The sequence below is a fragment of the Podarcis tiliguerta genome, assembly GCF_965153285.1.
Source record: "Podarcis tiliguerta genome assembly, chromosome: 5".
In the NCBI taxonomy this organism is placed as follows: Eukaryota; Metazoa; Chordata; class Lepidosauria; order Squamata; family Lacertidae; genus Podarcis; species Podarcis tiliguerta.
The window spans coordinates 5,618,403-5,640,040 of record NC_139538.1 but is presented as its reverse complement, the minus strand read 5'-3'; the positions used below and the strand labels follow the sequence as shown (position 1 = coordinate 5,640,040).

At 46.6% G+C, this 21,638-nt stretch overlaps 2 protein-coding genes across 4 annotated transcripts in view; both read right to left on the bottom strand.

Annotated features, from left to right (window-relative positions):
- The window catches only part of DVL3 (dishevelled segment polarity protein 3), a 53,735-nt gene extending 44,003 nt beyond the window's left edge, over positions 1–9,732 (bottom strand). For 2 of the 3 annotated variants that reach the window (XM_083442106.1, XM_083442105.1), the window contains exon 1: positions 9,324–9,714. In XM_083442106.1, coding sequence (XP_083298232.1) covers positions 9,324–9,490 — 167 coding nt within the window. In that variant the 5' untranslated portion in view covers positions 9,491–9,714. Of the gene's footprint in view, positions 1–9,323 lie in introns of all 3 variants that reach the window. The other variant, XM_083442104.1, reaches the window with a different exon arrangement.
- Positions 9,733–15,729: 5,997 nt separating this feature from the next.
- EIF2B5 (eukaryotic translation initiation factor 2B subunit epsilon) overlaps positions 15,730–21,638 on the bottom strand; it is a 32,931-nt gene continuing 27,022 nt past the window's right edge. The window contains exons 14-16 of the mRNA XM_083442117.1: positions 19,371–19,496; positions 18,097–18,207; positions 15,730–17,612 (exon numbers count right to left, since the gene is read on the bottom strand). Of these exons, the coding sequence (XP_083298243.1) occupies positions 17,547–17,612; positions 18,097–18,207; positions 19,371–19,496 (303 nt within the window). The 3' untranslated portion in view covers positions 15,730–17,546. The remainder of the gene's footprint in view (positions 17,613–18,096; positions 18,208–19,370; positions 19,497–21,638) is intronic.

Here is a 21,638-nt window from a genome sequence, read left to right as displayed (position 1 = left end):
TGAGTTGACCTACCCAAGATGATATCTGAATGGCTACCTTTATTATCCTGATCTCTCACATTCGTATCTCTCACATTCGTAGTCTCCTCACCACTGCACACAAAAGTATCTGTCCACTCTCCACCCATCACTTGCCACAGACTCCAAAATTTATCCAGAAAAATGGCCAAAAGCAATCAAATTTCGTAATTCTGGTGTGGGTGTAAAGTGTCTAACTAGATGCAACCGTCAGCAGAGCAAGATATTGCAAGCTTGGTATTCAGGAATCTGATGGCTTGGGGGAAGCTGTCCAACACCTAGGAAGAAAAAACCCTTTTGCTTTCACAGGATAGGGCAATGCTAGAACCCTTGCTTTGCAGCAGCTGAGTACAGGCCTACAGCTGTCCCGACCTTGCACCGCCTGCCAGCTGTCAGGATAATGAACATGTTCCCCTGCCTGGAGACCTTCAACAGCTTAAGGGAGTGTCACTATCTCTCTATTAACACATACCTTCTGCTCCAATCGCCAAATTGATAGGTTTTGAGCAGGGCTTCACACCCTTGTGATGCAAAATTATAGATTTTAACCCTACAGGACCTCAACATACCTTCCAATTGACACCGTGCACGGCCATCTCTCAAAGGCAAATTAAGCTCAACCCTGCACTAACTGAAATTGTAAAGCCTCTCTCACACCTAGAGGAAAAGCTTTCGGAGAAATTGGAGGAACCGTTTTGGCACAGCACTACTACTAACCTACTGCTGAACTTCAGGCACAACCTTGTCACCACTAGCCAATCACCCTAGAGCTGCGATACATTAACATGCTTCCTGAACTTCTATATAGGGGATACTCAGTCGGTAGAGCATGAGACTCTTAATCTCAGGACTGTGGGTTCAAGCCCCATGTTGGGCAAGAGATTCCTGCACTGCTGGGGGTTGGACCAGATGACCCTCGTGGTCCCTTCCAACTCTACAGTTCTATGATTCTATGAAAACTGCCACAATTTCCTAGTAATGAAGAGGGGGTGTCATACTAAACCCAAAGGTCTGTGGTAAAGCGCCGTATGCTTGGCACAGGCAACCAGAGTGCCAAACACAGAAATGTTATGTAGGAAAGACCAGAAGGATCAGCTTCTGTTGGTAATCATGCTCTTCATCAACGGCCACAACAGAAACTTCTGTTTGATGGAAAGAGTGAGAATGCAAACTTGACCAAAGAGATTGAGATCAAATCAGCAACACACTGGGAGACTGTCACAGTATGAATCCGCAGACCAGTAAAATATGTATTGGAGTATATTATTTCTGGAGGCTTGCCTAAAGGTAAAGGTAAAGGTACCCCTGCCCGTACGGGCCAGTCTTGACAGACTCTAGGGTTGTGCGCCCATCTCACTCAAGAGGCCGGGGGCCAGCGCTGTCCGGAGACACTTCCGGGTCACGTGGCCAGCGTGACATCGCTGCTCTGGCGAGCCAGAGCCGCACACGGAAACGCCGTTTACCTTCCCGCTAGTAAGCGGTCCCTATTTATCTACTTGCACCCGGGACTGCTTTCGAACTGTAAGGTTGGCAGGCGCTGGGACCGAACAACGGGAGCGCACCCTGCCGCGGGGATTCGAACCGCCGACCTTTCGATCGGCAAGCCCTAGGCGCTGAGGCTTTAACCCACAGCGCCACCCGCGTCCATGGAGGCTTGTCTAGTACTGTTGTATTTTCTGCACCAGGGGAAGGCTCACTGCCCAGGCGTTTAGTATGTTTTACCTTTACTGATAGTTTTATCTATCTGTTATGTGCAGTTAGGAAGAAAGCAGTTAGGAAGACACCTGCTGGACTTCTGACGCCTAGAAACAGTGCTGTGCAAAACAGGACAGAACCACAAGAACAAGCAGAGTAACAACTGTACAAAACACTAATTGGCATTAAAAAAAAAAAAAACCTGGAGAAGCCAGTCATCATAACAAGATAACAAGATGCCAACATGCCATTCATGTCCCTGTGTGAGTGAGTGAGGAATGTAGTGGAAGGGCTTTAAAAAAACCATATAAAAGGTGACCGCCATTCACTTTAACCCAAGCACACAGCAGTTACAAGACACCACACAACCTGAAGCAAAAGGCAAATTGTCTGGAACAGTGAGAAGGCAGTTAAAGACAGTACTTCAGCTCACAACGAAATGCATGTTGCTGAACAAACAGGACCTTAGAACAAACAGGAGGTGGAAAACTCTTCACAGAAGATTGGCAGCCAATCCATCACTCAGGGATCCAATACAAAATGGTTCACTCTTGCCCACAGTCTGGCATGCATGCTTCCAACTGTAGGTGTTCTTTGGGGTCAGTAGTTTGTTTTTTATTCTCTCCATCAAGGGGGCTTCCTTGCCATCTCTGCACTCATCCATCACATCAGTGTCACACCCTTCCCTCATGGAACTCGGGATTCTATATGTTAGAGGTGGCTGGCCTGTGGCCCTCCAGATGTTGTTGGACTACAATTCCCATCTTCCCTGACTGCCGGCCATGCTGGCTGGGGCAGATGGGAGTTTGAGTCCAACAACACCCGGAGCACCACAGGCAAACCACCCCTGCTCTAGCCTCTCCCCACCATCACATTCCACTTCTTGTGAGAGGAGCAAATAATACTTGCAAAGACTAGGAATCTTCATTTGTAAAACAGGAATATTGTTGACTTGCAGGATTAATGCAACTATAAAAGAGGGAAGCGAAAACAGCTGCCCACCCCTGAGCCTTTGGGAAAATTCAATGCATTTACAGAGTTGCAGCTTCCCCCCTCCCAAACTGCCCTCTGTCTTTATGCTAATCTCAAGTAGACACATCAGTAAGCTCTTCTCCAAATTAGCAGTTCTTCATTCCTCTTGTTTGAGAAGCCTAGGGCTGAGCACAACAACATTCCAGGCCTGGTGTCCCTATTGTCTTGCAGAGAAAGAGATTCTCTTCTGAATAGAAGTGGGGCCCAGGCCCAGGCAGACTGGGCCACATTACATAACTGCCCATTAGTACACACACAGTGGCTTTTATTAAGTTGACATCTTGTAAAATTTGCATTGCTTTGCAAGCAACCCAGTTCTCAAGAGGATGAGGGTGTAGGATGAATTTCCTCCACAGCTGTTTTAGCTGCTTTGGGGCCCAAGTGAGTCAAGGTTTACTGCCCATTCCTGAGCATTCCGCATTTGTTCTTTCAGCCCTTGCTGGGATCTAAAAGACATCCCATTTGTGACCTGCGAGATTAAACCCTGCCCTTCTCTCTCTGTGGAACCATTTATGAAACCAAGGCAACTGCTCCTAACACAAACCACTCTCCAAAATTCACTACTGTCTACCATTTATATAGGACCTTTTCCATTTGAACCTTAGAACCTTTGCTTAAATAACATTAGTGATACCTGAACAGCAAAACATATGGAAATTTGCAAAAAAAACTTGATTTGCTTACTGATGTAACTCAATATTCCCACCGTTAAAAGAAAAACATCTGTAGCAAGAACAGCAAAGAGTCTTGTGGCACCTTAAAGGCTAACAAATGTATTACCGCATGAGCTTTTGTGGACTCAAGCCCACTTTGTTAGGTGTAACAAGAACTTGTGAAAGAGAGTTGGCCTTGGAACTGGGGGAGCTGGGCTCCAAAGACAGATCTGTCACAGATTCCTGGCAAGGCCATGAGCAAGTCATCTCCTCAATCTGCAAATCTGGGAATAATACAGGCTTACCTCACAGCAGTTTTCAAAAGTTAAAGGTAAAAAAGGCATGAAGTGCTTCACAAATTACAGTACATGTTTTAATGAAGCTATTGAGATGTCGGCTCTGTTCCCACATGCTGACTAACTATGTCTACTAAGTTAACCCCACTGTTTTCTAGAGCCTTCACAGTTTAGTGACACAATTCTTTGTCATGCCTATTGCAGCAGTTGTTGATACAATGATAATGGCTTCTATAATGGTTTCCTATGGAAGTCTTTCAAGTAAAGTAACAAAATTAATGGAAATGATATCCAACATTCAACTGTTTTATTTCTTAAATGATATATTTGTTATATTTCTCCAGTACTGTTTAAATTTTAGAACATGCTCACGCGAAGTGGAAATCTTCATTATGTAAAAATGTACACTGGGAAAGGATTTGGGAGCTGTGTAATCCACTTTCGGCTGCAATCCTAGGCCATTTAACTAGGAAGCCCCACTGAACTCAACAGGACTTAATTCTAAGTACGCTTATATAGGAATGCACTTCTCAAGTTATTTTGAGGAATCTTTTGTTCCATTACTATATATTCACATGGCCCTTAAATGCAAAATGTATGATGATCTCTGCCAACAGTTTCTAGACTATCTGTGTATTCCAATGAGGAAACCAGAGATTGAGGTCATGCACTTCTTATTACAAGGGAGAGACCAGGAGCTCACCAAGACAGTAGCTAAGTTCCTCTATCTGATTTTTTGTTGCCGAAGTTTGCTACAGGATCCTGCCCTTGCTGGAAACCCACAGAGATGAGGCGGATTGCTCGCCTCTTCTGCCCTTTGGCGGGTGACTGTGCCGTTGGGGTGGCAACGAGATCGCACTGGCCTATCTATTCTGAATGTATTCTGAATGTTCTTATGTGATGCCAATAAAGGTTATTTGACTTGACTATATAGATATAAAAGGGACGCGGGTGGCGCTGTGGGTTAAAGCCTCAGTGCCTAGGGCTTGTCGATCGAAAGGTCGGCGGTTCAAATCCCCGCGGCGGGGTGCGCTCCCGTCGTTCGGTCCCAGCGCCTGCCAACCTAGCAGTTCGAAAGCACTCCCGGGTGCAAGTAGATAAATAGGGACCGCTTACTAGCGGGAAGGTAAACGGCGTTTCCGTGTGCATCTCTGGCTCGCCAGAGCAGCGATGTCACGCTGGCCACGTGACCCGGAAGTGTCTCCGGACAGCGCTGGCCCCCGGCCTCTTGAGTGAGATGAGCGCACAACCCTAGAGTCTGTCAAGACTGGCCCGTACGGGCAGGGGTACCTTTACCTTACCTTTTTATATAGATATAAATGTCCTTATTTATCTCCTAGTCCTGTTTTCATTTACTCTTAAACATCCTATCTCCTTTTTGCTTATTAAAGAAAACTGGCCCTGTCCACACATCCTGTTAGCCAAGGGTAGAAACTTGTAGCCTGCCAGGTGATGTTGAACTTCAACTCCCATCAGTCCCAGCCAGTATGACCTATGGTCAGGGATGATGGGAGCCGTAATCCGACAACCTCTGGAGGTCCAGAGGTGTCCCACCCCTGCATTAACCCATAGCTTAAAGCAAGCTATGAATTAATGTGATTGAGCAGTGTGTCCGTGAACACTGCTCAAGATTTTCCCACAAAGCACTTCCCCAACTCCTACTTTTGCCGTGCTGCAGATGACGAAAGCCAGAGTCTCTGCTGTGTTTTGTCCAACTCAGGCCCATGGTTGGCTTCTTTAGCACTAAGCCAAGAGTAAACCCTGGTTCCTGATTGCGGTTTGTTTTGAGGAGCCCAGGTTCAGATAACGTGACAAGCCGAACTCCAGCTTTCTTGTCTCTGGCCTGGCAACAGCAGGAACAGGAAAGGAGCACCCTAGGAACTTTTGAGCAGCATGGACGCATTGAACCATAGTATGTTTAAACTTTAGTTTAACATGCAAACCAGGCCACTGAGTAATATTTTGCTAGGAGCCCTTTTTTCCTCTTTTACTCACAACGTATCCTTGCAAAGGTAGTACTTAAATGCAGAACTAAGGCCTGGCTTAACATGCTATCCACACTGTTTATCTAAAAAAAAAAAGCAGGCGTTTTGCAAATGTGCAATACACAAACTGAGCTGATGTACACCTTTACATACTCTTGCCGAAAACCAGTGTTCTTAACTCCCATTGTCCTAGGCGCGTTTTGTGACAGAGAATTTCATTAATGCGAGCAGTTCCTGAGCTCTGGGTGCAGTACGGCGCCTAAGATTTCAGATTAAAACTGCCACTGCTGGAAAGAAAGACAGACCTTTTTCTGCCTCCCCACTTCCAGCCACTCTTAAGACTGGAGAAGGAGCCCTCATAAGACTATTAGGGAGGGTAGGCAGGGGAAGTATGGGGTGTTGTTTTTTCAGTCTTCAGACGAAAACTAGATTCAGGTAGGTAGCCGTGTTGGTCTGATATCTGAAGAAGTGTGCATGCACATGAAAGCTCATACCAAGATGAAAACCATGTGAAAAATGAACATAAGATTGTAGCTGCAGTTCATTCATTTGCAGCTTTGGATTCTTGTTGTAAAAAACGCCTAGACACTCTGTTGTGGCACCCATAACCTAGGTTTAATGTGCCATTTAGTTCCTAGCTTCCACATCTTAGTTTCTAACATTGCCGATAACCATTGCTTGTGTGAGATGACCTTCCCATCCGATGTCTCCTCCCTACCACCTTCAACCCTCTGGGGGAAAAGTCAAGTGGGGTTGCAGGCAGAATCTATTTCGCCAGTGATGTCCATTTGACTGGTGGACAGGCACTGTGGTGTTCACCCTATTTATTTAAAGAGTTTCTTCTGCATAAATAATTTGAATCTTTGTCACCAAATAAAGTATTTTATCATTGTGTCACATTTTTTATCCCACCAATCCTCTGAGAAATTAGGGGGGTGCGCGCGCGCGGTATTCTTATTTTATCCTCACAAAAACCCTATAAAGCAGCTTAAACTGAGCTATTGATACTGGCCAAGCAAAAATTCAAACGCAAGTCTCCATGGTAAAGTTCTGATCCACTAGTCACTATCCTACCAAAGTGCTGGATATGAATAGCCTGACTTTTCCCATATGTTTCATTTACAACTATACAATTTCATCCCATATGGCAAGATTGCAACAGACCTGCACCAATTATTTTCCAGTGTAAGATTTCAAAGATCCTAATGTGCTGGTTTATAAACATTATATCCACAGCATTTCCTCCACCAAGGAAAGGGCAGGCCCTCTCTGCCTGGGAGGCAACAGCTGTTTAGCAACACACAGCAGACTCAGCTAAAATATTAGGGCTTAGGGACCAAGATACAATATACTGAAATCAAGAATGACAAACACAGAGCCAGCAAATATGTGAGCCAAAAAAACTCAACATCCCTGGAACTTTTCATATGCCAGGAAAACCAGCAAATCATGGCCTGTGCTTTATATGGGGGGAAATGCCTCCTATTGATTTACTCCCTACATTTTCCACAAGCTTTGTGCAGGCTTCTGAGCCAAACATGCATTGTTAGGTCAAAACCAGCCTTTGCAGTCATCTGCAAATTCAGGAGGACTGGGGTGGGAAGAGCTATGGGACTGTACTATATCAGAATGCAGTTGGGGAAAGTCACAGAATCAAATGTGCCACACATTAAATGCTTCCTACCCATGGAAAGAGAGATTCTACCTTAGCTTTCTTGCTGAAATGTTTTGTGTATGGGGGAGCATGCACACAAATACCGATTTCTATTGTGAATTGCTACAGTACGAAAAAGGCTGGTCCATATACTTGTGCTGCACTTGTAGATCAGCTTTTATAACAAGAGCTCTGAGAAGGATACAACCCCAGGGTAGGTGGCCACAAGCAGAATGTCTTTGTAGGACTACAAAGCTCTAACAAAACTTGCTGTCCAGTTCTCACAAGCAAACACCAAAGGAACACTTCAATCTTGTGAATGCTACTGGAACCCTAGGAGCAGCAGGAAACCAGGGAAGATTCAGAGAGATAGGATGTTAAAGACAGCAAGGTGTGAAGTGTGTGTGTATGTATTTGCAAGAGACAGAAAGATCCTGCGAAGAAGGAGAGAGAGTGTCACAGAAATATAAGGAGGGAGAAAGGAGCAGCAGCCGTACATAGCCAATTCCTTAAAGAGGAATTTCTTTGTGTCTTAGGACATACAATCAGAGTCTGGAAAATTACACGGCCTTCAGAGGATTGTGGGAGAGGCTCACAAACCAGAGCAGAACACAATCAGAGCAGAGGGCAGGGTTTTACAAGGAATAGGTTTTGGGAAGCTAAGCCAGCCCAAAAGAAAACAACCTCTCCTGCATTTCACTCAGAGGCACCACCTTGTCCTGCAAAAGGAAGCATCAAAAAAGGGAGGGGGGCACAGTGACAGGAGAGAGACCATGGTTAATTTCCCTTGGGATGTCAGTGTCCCCAACACACTAAAGATTTGGGTGTTGGGGAGCGCTACAGGGTGAAAGAGCAGTAGCTGCTTCTTCTGGACAGTTTTAGATAGGCCTTTCAGGGGTCTGCACTGCACAAGCTAAGAAGTGCACTGCAGAGGATGCCGGGGAAAGAAAGGGTAACTATTGAACCCATCCTCTTGACCCGGCAAGGGATTCTTGGGGCACATCTCTTACAACCACCAGCGGCCCTATTCTCTCCTCGCTTGGGCTGCATGCCGGCAGTAAGGCTGGTACTGGAAGACTCCTCCGTTCCCACAAACAACAGAAGGAAGAATGAAATTTATCAGGAGTGGGAACTTATGAAGTGCCTTGCTCTAATGTATTTGAGGGAAGAGAGCCTGCAAGGGAGGTCTGGGGAATTAGGGAATGCTGGAACCCAGCTCCCAGCCTCCCTGGCTATGTTAGCTGGGTGTGATGGGGGGGGAGGTTTCCAGCAACATCTGGAGGGCCACAAGTCCTCCATCCCCAATGCAAAGAACTCCCAACGTGACAGGGGGAGAATTGTGTGTGAGAGGCAGCCAGAAAGAGACACAGACCTCGATTCTGGCACTGGTTGGCCATTGGAAGATCTTCCTAGCAGAGAAGAGCATTTAAGGTTCCCTCCACATTTAACCTCTTTGGGGTGAACGGGGCTTTGCTCAGGTGGGTTTATGTCTCCCCAAGCCCCTTCTTTCCCCTTCCCTCGGCTCTTCTGCAAAGGCTTGAGAATCTATCAGCTTGAGAAGGAAATGGGACAACCACGGGAGGTGGGGGGCTCCCGCTTCTTTGGAGGTTTTTAAGCAAAACACGGGTGGCCATCTGCCAGGGATGCTTGTGTTGAGATCCCTGCATTGCGGGGGGGGGGGGGTTGGAGTACATGACCCTGGGGGGACGGGGTCCCCTCCTATGAAAGGAGAAGCTCTTGCCTGCCTGTTGGGGGTCCCACTAGAGATGAGCCAGGGCAGGGGGCTGTGCTCGCCCCGCACTACTCGCGAGGAGGAGAGGGAAAGGAGGTCAGCAACACAGGACGGGCCAAGGGGGCCATTCATTGCGGCAGAATCCCGAGCTGCTGCTGCAGACGTGTCCGTGGCGAGGCGTTGATTTTGAAAGGGGGGGAGAGAAGATAAAGGAAGGAGGGAAGGAGGGAGAGGAGGAGAGCGGGGCCTCCGTCTCACCCGAAATCATCGTCCATAGACTTGAAGTAGAACTTGTAGTTGGGCCGGTTGAGCAGCGCCTTGAAGTCGCCCAGCGTCACCCGCTCGGCCGGGATGGGCAGCTTCACCAGGTACGGCGTCTCCTGGTCGTCCAGGTGGTAGATGATCTTGGTCTCCGCCGCCGCCATGGCCGCCGCCGCTCCTCCTCGCCGGGACCTCTGGAGCAAAGCCAGGCGCGGCCTAGTAGTAGCCCAAGCCGAGCGTCCCGCCGGCCGCGGCGGCCTCTCCAGAAGCCGGAGGGGGGGGGGGCGGCTTGGGCGGGCCACGCAGGCCTCGCGCTCTCCGGGCCGGGTCCCCTCGGCCGCCGCCTCACCGCGCAAACTCCCGCCTCCGCCTCAGCGCCTCCTGTGGCTGCGGCGGCGGCGGCTCCTCCCCTCCGCGGCCGCCGGGCCTCGCCAGCGCCGCCTCTCCAGCCCCGCCTCACGCGGACGCCGGCCTCGGCCCCGTCCCCACCCTCGCCTCGTCCTCGGGGCTGCCCTCCGGGGAATATCAGCAGAATGGAGCGTCCATGGCCAGGGGCAGCCGCGCCTCAGGGAGAAGCTTCTTCGCAGGGGGAGGGTCGCCAAGGGGAAGGCCGGGTATTTGGGGGGGGGGTCTTCATTTATTTATTTTGCCCCGAGGAAGGTGGTACCCAGACCGCTTTAAGGACTCCTAAGCGCGCCACATAGAAGTAGAAAACAGGTACTAAAATATTGCCATAATAGAAATTCATGACATCATGGGGGGCAGCCAAAGATGTTGAGCTTTTGGGGGGAAATCATGGGTGTATGTACACACACACCACCAAAAAGCAAGTCATTTTGGGGGGCGGGGAACAGAACCTCAGTTGAGTACTTCCAATGCTTTTTAGTATTTTTTATGCGCATGGCATTATGCACAGCTTGCGGAGAAGTTGAAAGACAGAAGCTTCTCTTCCATAAAACTGGAAGTCATGGCTGAATACTGGAAGATTCAGGACAGATAAGCAGAGTTAAACTATGGAACTCCCTCCCACAGGAGACAGGGACGGCCACCAGCTTGGATGGCTTTAAGAGAGCAGCTGTTCCTCTTTATTGAATTTCTGCCCCACCTTTCATCCGAAGATCACGGGGCGGTTTGGAATACAAAAATACATGCCATAATAACAAATGGAAACAAGTCCGCCCCGCACAGTATTCTTTTGATCTCCTAGCAGGAAAAGGGAAGATATAAATTCAGTTTTGTGTAATAAACTGATCATTCATTCCTCTGGTATGTGCAAAGTGTATATGGGTTAAGGACAGAAACAAAATACCACAATTCATGGAGGAGAGGGCTATCCTGCTCAGTTGGTTATAGAGTGTGGTGCTGATAATGCCAAGGTTGCAGGTTCAGTCCCCATACGGGACAGCTGCATATTCCTGCATTGCAGGGGGTTGGAATAGATGACCCTTGGGGTCCCTTCCAACACTCTGATTCTATACTTCCGCGGATGGAGGCAGCAATGCTTCTTGCTGGAAACTACAGTAAGAGAGAAGGGCCTTGTGCTCACGTCTTGCTGAAGGGTTTCCCACACGCATCTGGTCGGCCACTGTAAGAACAGGATGCTGGACTAGATGGGCCATGGCCTGACCTCTTTTTGTTCGTAAGATGTTTCAGGGCTAAACTTGCAGCATGAGGGGAAGTATACAGCACCAGAAAACATTCCCTAGGAAGCCCAGGCCAAGCCCCGTTAAAACAAAAACAAGCACATATGCACAAACGTATTACTATCTCTCTTTGGCTCAGAAGCAAAAATGTTCACTTAGGCTTGTTTTGTTGTTTTCAAAGACAGGTATGCATTGTTGGGACTAGCCAGCAGGCCCTGCTTCCTTGGAGCTAGTGGTTTCCCATCTCTCTTGCAGGTACCATATGCACAGGAGTGGAGGCAGAGCGTCTGTTGACTTAAAAATAAATTGTGGTTGCTCAAGTCGCTACAGACAATAAAGCTACTTTAAGTAAGCATTAGATCACTGATAAGCTTTAAATTAATTGGTGATGCAGTGAATGAAGGGTGCTTAATGTTTTTCTGTTATAGCCATGTTGGTTCTGGAGCTTAAATACAGTCTGAGAACTGATAAAAAGGCAGTTTTAAAGCAACCACATTCCAATTGTTAATTCTGCTGCAGCAGAAGCTACAAGGAATCCTAAGGCACCTTAGAAACTAGCACATTTATTTTGGAGATAGCTCTTGTGGGGGGCAGAGCATGACGTCAAGCTGCTGGGTCGGAATTTATATGGAGTCGGTCCTATTGGAGTTGGGCTGAATAGAGACTGGGAGTAGCTAGTTCTGAATGGACACCAGTGTCCATGCACACTGTTGAGTCTTTGCCACTTCTTTTCCAGATGGTAGGTTGCAACCATCCTGATTTGATTTTTCACCCTGACCTTGTTTATATTTACGCAATAGCGGCAGAACAGGGCCAGCCCAAAACATTTTGGCACCTGAAGCAAACTGCAAAATGGTGCCTCCCACACCAGAGAAGGGGTGAGTGAAAATCTACATCAAGAACAAGGAAGATCAGGATCTGCTGCCCCTGTGGATCCTGCCGCCTGAAGCGATCCCCTCACTCTGCCTTATGGGTGGGCCGGCCCTGTAGCAGATGCTACTTCCTAATAACATTTCCCCTCTCCTTTTGTGAGGTGGGAAGCTAAATCTTATGTCAGCTATTAGGTAGGTGATTATTCTGAAGTAGGTAGCACAATGTTCAATAAGCCTAGTGGTTGTTCATGGTTGCCGCCTTAACCTTTCAGGTGGCAATGGCCTCTTACCTAGGTGCCCCTCTGGAATGCCTGAGACCAATTCTCTCACATGAAGACTTGTCAGACTGCTTCTGCTTCTCCTTTCGTTTGCAGAAGGGCTTACACTTGTACCTGATCCTGTCAACAGCTAGGGGCTTGCTGATTGCCTAGTGATCGGATCTTAATGTGAACTGATTTCTATCTATACAGGAACTCCAAAATCCATTGTTGAACAACCAAAATATGCAAATGCTTGAGCCTCCCAAAACACTTAATCAGGAAAGATGGTACGCAGATAAGGCTGGTTTTTAGACTTCATTCCAAGGTGGAAGTTGCAGACTGAATAAGTTTGTGCTAGGTGTTACACATATAAGGTTACAAAGCAAGGATAAAGAAGCAATAGCTGCACCCTCTTTTTGAAAATGGGGCAATCTGAATGCTGACTGTATGGCTACAACAAATAGTTTTGCACTTCCCTCCAGTTCCTACCTTTTAGAACCTCATATTCTGGATAACTTGAAAGCTTGCAACAGTTTGTGACATTTTGATTGGTCCCAGTAAGAGGTATCATCTAACTACGGATTTTGGAATTTTATTTTAATGGATCAAATTGCCACCTTCACTTTTTAATATATTTATTTTAATGGATCAAATTGCCACCAGGCAGTTTAAACAGATCACCTGGCAAAACAGATGCAGTGTACAACACTATGTACTGCTTGGTTTACTGTGGAAAAGCAGCATACAAAAAACCCCAAATGTTTTATTTTTATTGTTATTTCCCCTTCTCAAGTGATGTGTGTTAAAGACATTTCTTTTTTCTAAGCTGTCTTGCATTTATTTATACAGAATTTATAGAGATTTAAAATAAAAAAACACAAAATAAATTAAAATGATGCAGCAAGGAAAGGCAAGTTCTGGAGCCTTTTTAATTATGCAAATTAGGTACAGTTGCATAATTTCTTCTGAATTATTCATTCTGCCTCTATTAGTCATGGAAAGGGCCAAAAAGATATGCAAGTCTTAAGCCCCACCTCTTCCTTGAACAAATCTTACTTAGCAATCCCTGTGGCTAAGGTTTCTTCAGCCTTTGCATGAGCTTTCAAGCATATCTTCACACCCGTGAAGGCTAAACATTATTTTAAAGCAATGATTTTCAGGAATGCAGAATTCAGTGCCCAATGCCACTCTCACAATTCCTTCTCCGAACTTGTGTGGAATTGGCTTGCACATAGCCTCAAGCACAGGGGTGGTTGTGTTTTGCACTGTGGTTTGTTATTCCCATTGCTGCACTCAGGCTAGTTTCCCACCCTCTCAAGTGGAACCGTGCCAATCCAAACAGGCAGGATTCTACCCCCTAGTCCAAATTCCATTGTTGACCAAAGAGATTTATCAGCAACTAGCCCAACACTGTCTTTCTGTTTGTACCTTGGCAACTGCATGAGCAGCATCAGAGAAGCAGGCCACATCCTCTCCATTTCATATAAAAGGTTATGCTGATGGACATTTAAAGATTGTGATATATTCTACGGAGTGATTTGCATCCAACATTATTCATTTTTATACCAGCAAAATGCTTGATAGGCCCCAGCACATAATTATTTCAGGGGATCGTGTAACTGCTCAACACAAACCACATGCATAAAGGCTAGGCCTAGGTTGGGGGGAAGCTGTTTCTTTTCCTCTTATCAAGTAGGAATATATAAAGGGTTGTTCAGCTACAATTGAGAGTCTACCTTGAAATCAGGTTTTCAGGCTTGGCTACTCTTCAAAAGAAAGGTTCTTAAAAGTAGCATCACTGGACATCATCTAGAACACAAGTTTCCCAAACTTTGGGTCTCCAGCTGTTTTTAGACTACAATTCCCATCACCCCTGACCACTGGTCCTGCTAGCTAGGGATGATGGGAATTATAGTCGAAAAACACCTGGAGACCCAAGTTTGGAAAACCTTGGTCTGGACGGTGCAAATGTTTTTCAGATGGTTGCTTCCGATATATCATTTGTAACAGCTTCATTTTCATACTCTCAAGCCTGCTGCCTAAAACACACTTTGGGTGTAAATCCCAGTGAGCCTAGTAGGATTTTCCCCCCTCCAAACAGACTAGCATAGGATGGCACTGCTGGATTCTTTCGTTCAACAAATCTAGAGAATGCTCCAATCCCAGTATGACTGAATCAATGCACACAATAAAAATTGGTACTTTCACAGCACAGGATTTGAGCAGAACATAGATTTGTTACGTGGCACAAAGTATTCTCTGCCTCTAGTCAAAAAAAAACCCATCAGATATGGAATTACAAGGCAAACCCATTTTAAAGCCACCTTTGAACTGTTAAAAGAGAAAACCTCAGGCATCCAGCAAGATTTTTAAATGTCTGCATTTTATACAGCTTGTAAACACTTGGAGAGCTCATAGTAGGCTAGAGCATGTGGAGTGTTATATCTGCAATCATAAACAGTTATAGTGTGCAGGGCGGGGGAGTTAAGGAAGGCTTCATATGCAGAATTTATCACTGCAGGAAGAGCAAAATTTTTACAAAGTCTCAAATAGGGACTCTTTTCAATTTAATGCTCCATAAAACCAGACACATTTCCAAGAGCCAAGAGAGGAGATTAAAAAAACAACAAATTCTTCCCTGACTTCAAAATTGCCAGACATTACCCTCCATTTCTCAAGGGACCAGGTTAATATTAAAAAAGAGAGGTAAATTTTACCCATAGCAAAAGTAAGTAAGATGTGTGCATCGCATGACACCAGGATTGAAAGAAACACATTCTGCTACGATTTACTATCTCAGGAAATAAGTAGTGAAATCACTGGATTACAGTTCATCAGGGAAGTGCAATCCTATCACTTGTGAACTGGGACAAAGGTGTTGTTTTTTAAATCACATGTGAATTGGATTACCAATGCTGGAGTGCCCATTTTCAGCTGTGTGTGTGTGTGTGACTGGTTACCGTAAATACATTATCACCACCAACTTCCCAATCCTGCCAACCTTGCCGTGGTTCAGGTCAGAAGCTCACCCAGGAGTCGTTTTCCATTGCTGATTGCGTTATAGCCACCCCATCAGTCACATTACCCAAAACAGGACAGCTACTAGTATTTCTCTCTCTGATTTTTCAGAATGGCATGTATCTCTTAATTGAAAAAGTTACCGGTCCCATTAATCCACTTAAAATCCCTACTAAGTCACTCAATGGAATCCAGTCACGACAAGGATTTTGGAACTCCTGTTCAGCACATAAAACAAGGAATGGACCTTAAGCTCCCCATTCAACATGCCTTTAATTGCTACATTTGCCACTACCTCTGGTTGTTCGTTCCCCTCCATGCAGATATGGAGAGGCAGAACGGCTTCCGCTCACCTAGTCTGGCTTCCTAACAGATTTGCAAACCATGCATTAGTGGCGGGCCTCCCAAGGATCCAGACATCATTTGTGCGGTTTGTAAACATAACAAGAAAATGAACCACACAGGCAGAACTCATTCCAGGTACACATATTGCTGTGGCAACCACACCAATTGAGCAACATGTAAATGGGATTTAAGAGCCTTGGGCCAATGAGGCCTACCCAAGACTTTTGCTCGAATACCAACATATTACAGAACAGAAAGCCCATTCTTTGCGGAAGGGACGTTTAATTACTCCCCAAATTAAATATTGGCAGACACAGAAAAAGCACATCTTCTTTCCCGACATTTACAAGAGGATGTAGCGACAAGAAGAGCCCAACACCACTGCCAATGTTCAAGAGCTTCCATCCCAGCAGGCAATGCTCCCCCAGAGGCTTCTGGCAGTCCACATGTGCCAGCATGGCACAGCAGCACCAATGGTTACAGCCACCTCCAGACTGGCAAAGCTCGGGTTCCCTTCCTCTAGATAAGACTGCAGCCCTTTCCCGGAAGGAACAAGATCAACAAGTCAGACTGACTGATAGACGCAGGCAACTGCCTGCTGTACCTCATGTTCCCTTTTAGCAGAAGGATGCATGCTGACCTGCAACTCAAGAGAAGGTGGCTGCTTGAGGACTCTGTGAATTATGAGAATGGTGCCAGGGCAGGGAGAACGTGCTACCACACACTCCTAGGCCAAACCCAGAACCACAGGCCTTCTGATGTCAGTATTTAAGAGGAAACATAAGTGTTTCTTATATAAAACAGGGCTAGCCAATGCATTCCTCTCCAGATGCTGCTTTGACTACAACTCCCATCATCCTTGATCACTGGTCACAGTGGCTGGGGTGATGGGAGTTCTAGTCCCACAACATCTAGAAGGAACCATCTTGGTTAGGCCCTATACAAAGCATGGCTGGAAAATCTCTAGAATTATGTGGAGCATGTGTGATTGACCTAACTTGCATCTATGCTGTGTGAGTGTCCCCAAGGGCCAAAATAGAACTCCCAAAGGGTTCTGAAGCAACCTCTGTCAAATGCTGCAGAGGACAGACTCCAGCAGCGTCTTGGTAAGATACCAAGAACATCTGTTCTGCTGCAGCTGGGTGTGGATCTGTTGTTCCACATCCAAAGGGTTAAGACTGGTCAGTAAGCAGGCTTGACGCAGACAAAAGACTCCCACCATCAGGGGCGTAAGAACAACACTTGCTCGCTACAGATTTTTCATTTATGAATGAACTCCTGGTGAGGTAGGTGAACGTTTCCCCGTTTTGTATGAACAGAAGTTGAAACAGAAAAGGCTCTGTGATTCTGGCAAAGGCTGCATTGCCAAGTGGACCTCCAAGCTGAAACGGAAGCTAAGCCACCTCTCTTCTGAATCTCTCCGGATCCAGGAACAACTCCACCTCCACCTGCAGCAGAGGCTTCGGGTATCGGCCCTGACTTTGGGCTGCTGAACTCTCTTCCTGCCTCATGTTGCTTTACCAGCTGTTCCCTTCAATGAAACTGGGGGGACACCCACTGCACGTGCAGCACTACAGGAAAGGCAGGGGCTCCTGGGGCATCTGGTCTTACAGGACTGTCTTCTACACAAATGGCATGAAAATCGGTCTGGATCTGCCTCTGTCACCACCTCCAGCAGCAGCAAAGCCCCCGTCCCAGTGGACAGCTTCCTTATACAGCACCATAGATGTTTGTGTGTATACACATACATGTTTGTGTGTTTGTATACACACATACATACACGCACCCTCACACATACATGTCTCAGAAAAATCTTTTAACATTACACATGTCTCTGGCTTTTCCTTCCGACTGCTCTCTCACTGTCCTGCGTGCGGTGCCTTTTCAGGGGAAGATGCTAAGTACATAAACAGCAATGGGATTGTCAGTCAGCTTTGATTTTCAGGTCCCCCACGTACACGCCATGCACCGGGTCTCGCTCTTGCTCGCTCCGCCGCTTCGCCAGGCAAAGTCTGGCACTGCGGCCCTCTCCCTCTTGGAAGCAGGGAGAGGGGGCATCTCTTTCTGAGAGAGGCTGCCAGGTCAGTTCTGCTCCCCTTCGGACGACTCCTCTTCGGCCTCCTCTAGCCACTGGATAAACTTCTGAAGCTGAGGAAGAAAAGAAGAAGCTGTAACAGGACGTGACAAAATCGGCAAAGGCAACTCCCCAGTGGAACACCAACAGCTTCAGACATTTTCGCGACCAACAACTGAGCTCACTTGTATAGGCTGATCCACACATACACAGAAGCTTGCTCGCTTCATCCTTGGTTTACCACACACTGTGTGGGGCTTACAGGTACAGAATGAGGTGGCAGAATGGCCTGTACCATTTCAGGCTCCAGCAGGGGTGTGTCGGCACATTATTGAATGTTACCCTGCTTAATTAGGCTGGAGCTCAGCAGTAGAGCACCTGTAATGTACGCAGAATGTCCTTGGTTCATTCCCCCATCCCCAGGTAGGGCTGGCAGTTCCCTCAGCCTGAAACCCTGGAGAGAGACTGCCAAAAGGTGCCATGTGTGCACTTGCTCGTCTCAACAGAAAGTGTCAACACAGCTGCCGATAAAGGCTTCCTCTCACCCTGGAGACTCACCCGCTGGTTTTTACGAAGCTGCCTGCCTTTATCTGATGTGTCCCGTTGAGAAAACCAGGAAAGAATCATCTCTTCTGCCAAGATTTCCAGCTGGTAGAAAGTCATCAACACCTGCAACAAGAGCCCTGGGCACTTAAGATGAAGTGGGCAGTTTATTCTGGATCAGGTGCTCACTTGGGGGTCAAAAGGGCACAACAAACCAATGTCAGAAGCTTGGTTAGTTGGTAGGAGAGGCCCTGGGATGCAAGATGGAGGCGGCTGAGGACAGGGAACTGTGCAGAGCAGGCAAGGCCCACACAGCCCTCTTTCAGTTCCTGAGGCTTCATAGAAATGCCAGCACTTTTAAATAAAAACCTTCTCTTCCTGAGGCTTGCATGGAAAACAGCTGGTGACAAAAGTCAAACCTGTACAATGCAGCCCCACCACACTGCCAAACCCCAGTTATGTCTGCCTGGCACCTTCATTATATATATTTAGGCACCAGGCAAAAATGTTCCTTCATCACAAGATCTCAGGGTGGCTCACAGAATAAAATACAAGATAGTTAAAACAAAGACACCAAAACTATTAACACCCGCCTTCCCACAAACACATTTAAAATGCTGTGGAATATTAATCAGCTGAAGGCCTGGTTGAAGAGGAACGTTTGGCAAAGAGGCACACACGCCCTCCAAGGTCCCTGGCAGTCTCAGCAGCGCAGGTGATGCAGGAGACTTCTATGCCTCCACCAGCTCAGGGGAGAAGAAAAACTTCTGCAATTCAGGAGCCGGAGCAAAATCTCAGAGGTCTCCATTTTCACTTAACACCCCTCCTTCAAACACAACAATGCTACAGAGGAAAAGTCTGAAAAGGTGGCATCTTTTGCCAAAAACAGAAGATTTTGTGCGGACCCCTGTGGTTTGAGTAGCTTAGGCTTCTGAGCCTTTGCAAAACTTGCTTTCCAAACTGGGATCTGATCCGAGGGTTCGCGTCTTCTCGCTACATAGCAGGCATTTGGAGTTTGTGCGTCTTGGACATTTGCCTTTAACAAGGGGCACACAGCAGTGTGTTCTGCGCCAACCGTGTTGGCTGCACAAACAAGTCCCTTTCAACGATCGGAAAGCAGCTTCTTAATCAACTCCTGCTGACAGGCACATGAACCCTTCCCTTCCTGATAAGAGACAACTCTAAGTGCTGGTGCAGAAAACAAGGCATAATTCAAGCAGACACGTTGGAAAGAACAAGCTCTTTCTCTCTCACACATACACACCCTTCCCATTGGCATAAAAACTCACTTTGGCCATGGACATGCATAGGTTTTCGTGCTCCAGGAAGAACTCCTCGATGGCGTGCAAGGCATCCAAGTGATCTGACGCCCGCTTTATGTAGTTCTTGAAGACTGGAGCCCAGTTCTTCAGCAACTGTTAAGAGGGGTAAAGTGGGCAGAAGAAAGACAAAGAGGTGACCACTTAGAGGTATCATATACAGACGTGCCATTACATCAGTCTTTCCCAAACTTGGGTCTCCAGCTGTTGTTGTTTTTTACTACAATTCCCATCATCCCTAGCTAGCAAGACAAGTTTTGAGAAACACTGCAGTACGTTATACAAATATAGGCAACAGAAAGAGTTGGCAACATAACGACAGGATGCTTTATTAGCACCTGTAGCAACATCTGCATGTGATACTAATTAAAACTTGTGCAATTGGAGATGGTGCATTGTCCCTGCTTGGCAGTTCAGGATGGATGAGGGCCTTACAACACAGCTCCATCACATACACTGCAGCATGGTGGGAATTTATTACAGCTTACAAATAAACAAGAATCGCTTGTACTTGAGGCTTAGCCCTTCTGTTGATTTTGCTCCACAACAACCGGTTACAGGTTGCAGATTTGGGCGAAGCCGAAATAAATTAAACTCCTTTCACATTATCCATTATAACTATGTGCATTGTCTGTGCACCATCAAAGGCCACCCAGAAGTTCTTGGACTACAGCTCCCATCAGCCCCAGCCAGAATGGCCAATGGTCAAAGAATATGGGAGCTGGGGAGCCAAAAACTTGCTCTAAATGCAGTCAGCATTCCCACTAATACAGTGGTACCTCGGGTTAAGAACTTAATTCGTTCTGGAGGTCCGCTCTTAACCTGAAACTATTCTTAACCTGAGGTACCACTTTAGCTAATGGGGCCTCCCACTGCTGCCTTACTGCCACTGTGCGATTTCTGTTCTCATCCTGAAGCAAAGTTCTTAACCCGAGGTACTATTTCTGGGTTAGCAGAGTCTGTAACCTGAAGCATCTATAACCTGAAGCGTCTGTAACCCGAGATACCACTGTAGTTCACATTCTCACAAGGACCAGAGCTGCTTGCTTATTAACAGAGAGCTTGTAAAAAAAAACCAGGAAATTTCCATTTGTTCTGAAGATTAGGTTGATTTTTTTTTTAACTATCTTGATAATGTAGCGGATTATTATTTATTCCATAAATTAAAATAAAGATGCAAGGGGCGGGGGCTGTATATACTGTGTGTGTGTGTGTGTGTGTGTGTGGAGTTAATTTTGCGGGCAGCTTGCATGGCATGGAAACTCAGAATTAATTTGCAAGCTTTGTTTACAGTCAAGAGGACGTGAGTGACATCCTGGCAGAGCCCTCCGCATAACAGGAATGAACGGCAAGTTTTGCATGTACCATGAAAAAGGCATTTAAAAAAAAAGAATTTATTTACTCATGTTTCACCTTTTGTAAGCACCCAAGGCAACACACAAGGAGTAAAACAAAACCAGTTAAATATGGAAAACATTTAGCCGAAAGAAAAAAAACCCTGAAATATTCATTATGAAAAGCACTGGATTGGATCCAGCAGGGTCTGTCTGCGGACGGAAGGCTCTCTAATCCAGCAGAGGCTTCTGTCTGTGGGACAGGGAAGGAGGTAGTTTCTGCCCAGTTTCCCCTCCCTTTTGCAGCCACCCTCACACCTTCCCCAGATTAGCTCCAGAGAACTGGAGAAAAGGGAGGGTGGTGCAGGAGGAGAGGAGAGCCTTCAATGGAAGGGACAAGATTCCAACCCAAAACAATGTATCAGCCTAGAACCCTGGTCTTCACCTGGTGGGCTGTGACCTGATCCAAGGTGAGTCTCAACAGGAGCACTGCCACCATGCAAACATATGGTGAAAGGTTAAGAAATGAGTCCCTGTTGCATTAAAAGTGGGTTCTGGGTCTGGAAAGGGTAGAGGTTCCTGGTTTAGAGAAATCAACACGGGGTGGGGGAGAATGGAGAGGGGATTCCAATCAAAAGAACTCTTCCAGTTCTTTTGCCTGGCTGCCATATGCCCTTCAGTTGTGTTAATGCTTGGATGGAGAGAGATGCCTCTATAGAAAACACCGATTTTTGCACGGATGACCTATAGCCCACTACACAAAGAGCCACATCCATTGCCCTACCTGCAACATGCAGGTGGCCCCAGGAAGGTTGACCATGAGCAAATACGGCCCTCATGATGAAAAACAAACAAACAAGCCCACTAAGAACACGGAACCATAGAATTGTAGAGTTGGAAGGGA